Source organism: Cololabis saira, chromosome 19, assembly GCF_033807715.1.
Source record: "Cololabis saira isolate AMF1-May2022 chromosome 19, fColSai1.1, whole genome shotgun sequence".
Taxonomy (NCBI): Eukaryota; Metazoa; Chordata; class Actinopteri; order Beloniformes; family Belonidae; genus Cololabis; species Cololabis saira.
Window position 1 is genome coordinate 6474329 of NC_084605.1, and position 8574 is coordinate 6482902.

The following is an 8574-nucleotide window of genomic DNA, read 5'->3' on the forward strand; positions in this document are numbered from 1 at the left end:
AATAAAGTCGTAATATTATGAAAATAAAGTCGTAATATTACAAGAAAAAAGTCGTAATTTATGAGAACTCTATCAGGAAGATCAGTCTTCTCCAGAACCCTGAAATTGGCCCAGGCTACATTTTCCACGAGATGTTAGACGCACATCTACTTGGGGGATGCCAACATGACCCATATCAAACGGGGTCAAACCTGTGACCAAATATTCCCAGAAGTGAAATGTATTATCGGTGCGAATTCAGCATCTGTCCGGTCATTTATTAACATCAAGGAAATAAATACAGGTCAAAAACAGCAGGCTGCCATCAAATCACTGATCGCTTCAGCAGAACTCTGACGATGAAGGTGAGTTTCTGACTTCTAGCCTCGCGGTCTACCAGCGGTACTTTTCTGTTGTGAAACAACCATCAACCTGAAATCAGGATGTGTGCCGCAGGGTTTTGAAGTCGTAGTAATTAAACTTTTACTCAAAAACCTGTCTCTTGACCAACACATTTGAGCAAATTATAGACCAACTTTTTATGTGTATCTAAAATCCTGGAAAAGGTCGTTGCAGCCGCCAGTCATTGTATAGAAATGATCTGTTTGAAGTTTTACAGTCAGGGTTCAGAATGCATCATAGCGCAGAAACGGCACTGCAACATGATCCACTGAGTGGTGCCCAGCGCCCCTGCTTCTCTTTCCTTTCTCAGTTATCTCAGTTATATATTAATTAGAAGTATCTCATCACCATCATTGTTCTCCATTATTCTTGTAGTTTGTTGTGCTGGTCTGCCCCCCCCCCCCCCCTTCTTTTTTCTTCTGTTCACGTCTGCAGGCCAGAGCTTCAGGAGCTGCATGCTGACCTGCAGCCCCCCTTCTGATCATCCCACTGCTGCTTCCACCTGTCTGTGTGGATGTCTGCTAGATGCATGCTGACATCCTGACCTGCAGGTTTCTTCCCTCCTAAAGGGGAGTTTTACCTGCAGTTGCTTATGAAATAATTGGTCGAGGGGTCATGCTTTGGTCTCTGGAATCATCCTGGAGACAACTTGTGTTGTATTAGATGCTGTATAAATGAAACTGAATTGAATTTCTGATGATACACCGTCAGAAATGTTCACATTCGCCCTGAAACAATATCAAATCTGCTCCTGTTCTGCAGCTGCTGTCGGCCCTCCTCCCTCTCCTGGTTTCCATGGTGACCAGTTGCCATGGCCTCATCTTCCCGCTGGACTGCAGTGACATCTACATCAGTGATGACACCCGACTCAGTGGAGTGTACACCATCTACCCCATTGGGGCCACGTCTGCCGTCCAGGTCCATCTACACCACTTATGAGCACCTTTTACATTATTATCTGGGAGGTTCGCAATTGGTCCCACAGGTCCCTCTCCTTTTGAAGCCTGGTATCTTCGTACTGCTAGCTATTTGGGCTGGATTAGCATAGGCTACCTTGTGATGCTAATTGATATAATTTCAACATCCGAACATTCTTCTGCTGTTCTGCTGCTGTTCGGTCTGATGCTAGCAGATCTAGGCTGGTCAAAGCAGCCTGCAGTTCAACTGGCCCCCCCAGCAGCTGTAGCAGACCCCTTTTCCACCAAACCGGTTCCAGGGCTGGTTCTGGTTCTGGGCCAGTGCTGAGTTTGGAACCGGGCTTTCTGTTTCCACTGACAAAGAACTGACTCCGGGCTAGAAGAACTGGTTCCAAGGTATCACCAACTCTTTGCTGGTCTAGAGGAAAGAACCGTTTACGTAAGCGGAGGGGACGGAGTTATTCAGACCGACGGCAATAGCAAGACTGGGAGACGGAGACATTTTCAAATAAGAATGAATCTGGATGCAACAAAGCATCATGGGTCTGAGGAGGAGACAACCTGTCTTGTAGAGATGTGGTCCACAGAGGAGCTACGTGGACCAAGTCCTATTAGAGCAAATACCTTGTTGTTGCTTCAACTTTCACACAAACGCAGCAAAGTAACTGACGTTTGCAGCCACGTAATGATTTGGCTCCGGTTAGCAACCGAGTTGTGGAAAAACAAAACCGTTCTCAGCTGGTTCCTAGTTGAAAGAGTTGTGAACCGGAAACCAGCCCTGGAACCGGTTTGATGGAAAACAGCCTTTAGTGGTCCAGTTAGTCAACCTGGAGGGTTCTCAAGCCACTAAACCTTTCCAGACCATTACCAGCCAAGAACTGAATACAGTGCTAAGTAGCTGAACTGATTCCTTAAGATTCCTCTGGCATGGATGTGGAATCTACCTATGGAAACCAAAACAGTTTATTTTGTACCAAATGAAGAAAAATCTTTGCAAACCCGCCCACTTGAGGCAGCAGCTCATCCTAAACTAGGAGAGGACATTCCAGTCTTTCCTGACCAAAGACTTAGATTCGGAGGCGCTTTAGCTCAGCTGGGACCCGATCAAGAGAGACCTGAAGATCTGATGTCAACAGGACCACATCATCTGCAGGGACTGAATCCTTCGACCAGACCAGACCGACTCTGCCTCCTGGCTGACCCTAGAAGTTCTGTCCATCACAGTTATAAACAGAGTCAATGACAAACAACGACTTGGAACAAGTCTGACCTAGTGACATGGACCCGACCCGTCTCCGTTAGCACAGGGAGCTCATAGCAACAGAACAACTATCCCAGCCATCTCCCACCCAGAACCCTTGGTGGTCTTCCAAGTATTGCATTCAATTAAGTTCCCAGTTGAGGTCAGCAGCCCCCCCAACCCCCCACCTCCCAGACAACCCCCACTACACACAGGGCATCTGAGTCACCTGACCGTTTACCAAATCTCCCAAAGATCTAAGAACTCTTAAAGGTCTGAAGCAGAATAGCTCAACCCCAGGTAGATTGTTAAACATGTGATTTTGTACAGGTGTACTGCGACATGGACTCGCTCAGAGGAGGATGGACGGTGAGTGTCACACTTGTCAGGTTCAGCTCTGTTCAGGTCTCCGCCGTCCAGCTGGTTAAGCACCTTCATGTTCCTCCAGGTGTTCCAGAGAAGGATGGACGGCTCGGTGAACTTCTACAGAGGCTGGGACCAGTACAGGATGGGCTTCGGGACCGTTGGTGGAGAGTACTGGCTCGGTGAGACCTGAACCCAAACCAACGAAGCTCACATGGATCCTGAACATGGATCTAGAATGTCTGACGGTGGCGTTCTGCTTGTTCCTGTGGTATTTTCAGGTCTGGAGAGTCTTTACCACCTCAGTCTGCGGAAGAAGTACGAGCTGCTGGTTGACATGGAGGACTTTGAAGGGAACAAGGCCTCTGCTCGTTACTCCTCCTTCTCCATCAGCTCAGAGTCCGATGGATACAAACTGCATTTGTCTGGATTCACTGATGGAGGGGCAGGTTGGTGTTAGATCAGAAATGTTCATCTCCATGCACAACCATGGCCTTTTCGGAATCACCTCCTCACACAAGAGCCCCTTTTACAATGACAAACACCAGCGGTTAAGACCCTCAGAGGAGGGTCTTAACCAGGTCTAATGTAAACAGGACTGACGCGGGGCGGCGGGTCATGGGAGGGGTTTGTTGATCACATAACCAGGGTACAGCTCATCAGGGGAGTGTGTTTTAGTACCAACAGCAGCAGGGGGTCACAGATGAGTAACCGGGGAGATGATGAGGTCAGCAGGTTACTCAGCCTCGCAGCCGAGGACGCCATAAACCGCTGTATGTCCGGAACCACAAAGGATGACGGTCTATTCAGGGCTCTCAAGTCTCATGCATTTTAACAAGTTCACACGCTCACACGGCACTTCTCACGTGGAGGAATTATTACCTTCAACGCACAGAAATCCCAACAGCCGAGTCAAAGGCAGACCGCGCTGCTGAGCGCTACTACGGCTCAGGCCAGCAGGCTGGAGGCTGCCTGGACTTATTGGCCAATCCGAAGATAGTTTTGTAGATGAGCAGCTCTCTTATCATTAGTCATCCAGAAACCTGCCAGTCCAGGGTTGAGACCGGGACCCAGAGTGGTAGTCTTCCACACTGCTCTGTAGCCTCCTACCTGCCCCCCAAAAACCTCTAACTGTGGCTCCAGACACCGGTCCGGGGTCTGCTGGGACCAGAACAGACACCGGTCCGAGGTCTGCTGGGACCAGAACAGACACCGGTCCGAGGTCTGCTGGGACCAGAACAGACACCGGTCCGAGGTCTACGGGGACCAGAACAGACAGTGGTCCGAGGTCTAAGGGGATTATTATTATATCATTATTATTGTTGTTATTGTTATTATTTTTATCATTATCATTAATAGTAGTACTATTATTATTATTATTATTAGTAGTAGTAGTAGTAGTAGTAGTATTAGTAGTAGTAGTATTATAAGTAGTGTTATTAATAGTATTATTATTATTGTTATTATTATTATTATTATTAGTAGTAGTAGTAGTAGTAGTAGTAGTAGTAGTAGTAGTAGTAGTAGTAGTAGTAGTAGTAGTAGTAGAATTAGTAGTAGTATTAGTTTTATTATTTTTGTTGTTATTATTATTATTATTAGTAGTAGTATCCATTCATCCATTTTCCACCGCTTATCCAGAACCGGGTCGCGGGGGCAGCAGTCTCAACAGAGATGCCCAGACTTCCTTCACCCCAGACACTTCCTCCAGCTCTTCCGAGGGGAGTCTGAGACGTTTCCAGGCCAGCCGAGAGACATAGTCTCCAGCGTGTCCTGGGTCTTCCCCTGAGTCTCCTCCCGGAGGGACATGCCTGGAACACCTCCCTAGGGAGGCGTCCAGGAGGCATCCGGTACAGATGCCCAAGCCACCTCAGCTGACTCCTCTTAATGTGAAGGCACAGCAACTCGACTCCGAGCTCCTCCCGGGTGATCGAACTCCTCACCCTATCTCTAAGGTAGCATCCAGCCACCCTGCGGAGGAAACGCATATCAGCCGCTTGTATCGGTGATCTTATCCTTTCGGTCATTACCCAGAGTTCATGACCATAGGTGAGGGTAGGTGAATAGAGTGACCGGTAAATCGAGAGCTTCGCCTTTCGACTCAGCTCCTTCTTCACCACGACGGTCCGGTACACCGACCGCATAACTGCGGATGCTGCACCGATCCATCTGTCAATCTCACGCTCCATCTTTCCCTCACTCGTGAACAAGACCCCGAGATACTTCCTCCACCTGAGGCAGGACTTCTCCACCCACCCGGAGAAGGCACGCCACCCTTTCCCGGTGGAGAACCATGGCCTCGGTTATGGAGGTGCTGATTCTCATCCCGGCCGCGTTGCACTCGGCCTCAAACCGTCCCAGCACATGCTGAAGGTCCCGGTCCGATGAAGCCAACAGGACAACATCATCCGCAAATCGCAGAGATGAAATCGTGTGGTTCCCAAACCGGATCCCCTCCGACCCCTGGCTTTGCCTTGAAATCCTGTCCATAAAAATTATGAACAGGACCGGTGACAAAGGGCAGCCCTCCCAGAGTCCAACATGCACCGGGAACAAGTCTGACCTACTGCCGGCAATGCGAACCAGACTCCTGCTCCGATCATATAGAGACCGGACAGCCCTTAATAGAGCGCCCCGGACTCCATACTCACTGAGCGCCCCCCACAGAATGGCACGAGGGACATGGTCACGGCATCCTTTATTTCCGGTGTCCACCACCGGGTTCTAGGATTGCCGCCACGACAGGCACCGGAGACCTTGCGTCCAAAACTTCGAGCCACCACGTCGACAATGGAGGCAGAGAACAGTAGCCCATTGCCCCCAGTAGAACAATGGAGTCCCCAGTTGGAGCACCATCAAGTACCCCTCCCAGGGACCCCAACAAGGCCAGGTATTCTGCACTGCTGTTCGGCCCGTAGACACAAACAACAGTGAGAGACCTTTTCCCGACCCGAAGGCGCAGGGAAGCGACCCTCTCGTTCACCGGAGTAAACTCCAACACATTGCGACTGAGCTGGGGAGCTATAAACAAGCCCACACGAGCCCGCCGCCTCTCACCCTGGGCAACTCCAGAGTGGTGGAGGGTCAAGCCCCTTTCAAGGAGCTGGGTTCCAGAGCCCAAGCTATGTGTGGAGGTGAGCCCGACTATCTCTAGCCGGTATCTCTCAACCTCCCGCACAAGCTCCGGCTCCTTCCCCCCCAGCGAGGTGACATTCAATGTCCCCACAGCGAGGGTTTTGATCCAGGGATTGGGTCGTCGAGGCACCCCGCCACGACTGCTACCCAGATCACAAGGCACCAGCCTATCATGGACCTCCCTGCGGGTGGTGGGCCTACGGGAAGGCGTGCCCACGTTGCCATTTCGGGCTGAGCCTGGCAGGGTCCCATGGGCAAAGACCCGGCCACCAGGTGCTCGCCTTCGAGCTCCAACCCCAGGCCTGGCTCCAGGGAGGGGCCCCGGTGACACCGATCCGGGCGACGTAACAGTCCCTGATATTCTCCTGCCATGATTAGATTTGGAACTGCTCTTAGTCTGGCCCGTCACCTAGGACCTGTTTGCCATGGGAGACCCTACCAGGGGCGTAATGCTCCCGACAACATAGCTCCTAGGATCACTCGGGCAACACAAACCCCTCCACCACAGTAAGGTGGCGGTTCAACGAGGTAGTAGTAGTAGTAGTAGTAGTAGTAGTAGTAGTATTATCATTATTATTAATAGTAGTAGTAGTAATAGTATTATCATTAGTAGTAGTAGTATTAGTAGTAGTATTAGTATTATCATTAGGGCCCGAGCACTTACAGTGCCATCGTGTCATTTTGGCAAAATTTATGCCATCAGCCGCTTCTTCGCCCGAACCGTAACGTGCACCCAGGTGTGTCAAACATCAAAATGTGCATCTCCATCCTGCGACGACACGCATTACTTTTCTCAGTCAAAAACTTTACTGTGGCAACGATAGACGCCAAAATGCACGCCCCCACTTCATCTGGTTGGTCCATATTTGATAGTTCCTACTTTCTGCCATAACTTTTGAATGGTGTGATATAAAGAGTCATGGGTGGGTATTGAGTACTTGACCTTCATTGCCCTGAATTAGCCCCGCCCCTTCTTCTGATTGGTCGATATGTGATAGTTCCGATTTTCTGCCATAACTTTTGAATGGTTTGACATTAAGAGTCGTGGGTGGTGTCATCGAACTCGGTTTTGAGTATTTGACCTTCATTGGCATGAATTAGCCCCGCCCCTTTTTCTGATTGGTCGATATGTGATAGTTCTGATTTTCTGCCATAGCTTTTGAATGGTTTGACATAAAGACTCGTGGGTGGTGTCATTGGACTCAGTTTTGAGTCCTTGAACGTAATTACTGCAAATTAGCCCCACCCTTCATCTGATTGGTTGATATCTGATAGTTCCTACTTTCTGCCATAACTTTTGAATGGTTTAGTATAGAGAGTCGTGGCTGGTGTCATCCGCTAAATGTCCAGGCCTGAAGACATCTACATGCAAGTCATACAAGCGCTTCCACTTTAATTATTTCTTGTGTCTGCAGGAGACGCTCTGAGTTATCACAATGGACAGAAGTTCTCCACATTCGACAAAGACCAGGACGCCTCGGAGGGGAGTAACTGTGCCGTACGTAGACTGGGGGCATTCTGGTACACCTCCTGTCACTATGCAAACCCTAACGGGGTTTACCGCTGGGGGGCCTATGACAACTACAGCTATGTCGGAGTGGAGTGGTCAGCCTGGAAGGGCTGGAACTACTCCCTGAAGACCATCAGCATGATGATCCGTCCGGTTCAGTAGACCTGCAGGACAGGGCTAATCTCTCCTTTCATCTGCTGTGTAATGCCATGATCTTTGAATGTAAAACATGGGGCACAGAGGGATTCACTTTTAAAATAAACCGGAATTAAGCAGCTGATGTGGTTTTTTCAGGTCTGGATTGTCTCCTCTGAGATTTGCTGCCAGGACTCAGATCCAAATCTGGTTTAAAAAGTGCAGCATAAACACTCCTGAAATCTAAGGAAAATAACACTCAACCATTTCCAGCTCCAGGTACCTTTATATGGTAAAGGTAGGAGGATGAAGGTGGACAATCAAAGACGGTCATTCCGAACCCTCCAGTCGTTAAACATATTTACATATAGAGTAAAAGACGTGTCTGACAGCAGCAGGAGAGGCGGAGCCAAAGTGATGACAGCTGACACGTAGACACACCCAGCTGTCAATCAAACCCGCCCCTCATTATCCATGACACTGTTGTGCCACAGAGGGGGTGCTGGTTCAGTTATCAAAGAGTTATTAGTGATTGTCAAAGGACAATCCTTAATAATTAATAAAGTAGATTATTTATCAAATTAAATACTCAAAATTAGTTAATCAAAACGAAAATGATAACTAAACAGGAACATTTGTCTCAAAATAAGTTATTCTTCAGAATAATAGTGAAGGAAGAGGGAGTCCCAGCACAGACCTTTGCAACCAGCAGTTGTGACCAATATGTGTAAAATAAGCCCAAACAACTCATTCCTCAACTCATTCAAATTAATCAGAATTTATTTACACAAGTGACAAGAATATGGTAAAACAACACTTAATAAATAAAGTCTAATGGCTAAACTACCCAAAAACAACTAACTAAACATGAACACAAAACTTCAGATAACGTG

General features: G+C 48.5%; 1 protein-coding gene across 1 annotated transcript; it reads left to right on the forward strand.

Annotated features, from left to right (window-relative positions):
- Window positions 1-321: 321 nt before the first annotated feature.
- LOC133418988 (microfibril-associated glycoprotein 4-like) lies at window positions 322-7780 on the forward strand. Its single transcript, XM_061707963.1, has 6 exons — window positions 322-344; window positions 1144-1299; window positions 2869-2907; window positions 2987-3083; window positions 3183-3350; window positions 7452-7780. Exons 1-6 carry the CDS (start codon window positions 339-341, stop codon window positions 7706-7708), a joined length of 723 nt encoding a protein of 240 aa, XP_061563947.1. The 5' UTR covers window positions 322-338; the 3' UTR covers window positions 7709-7780.
- The last annotated feature ends 794 nt before the right edge of the window (window positions 7781-8574 follow it).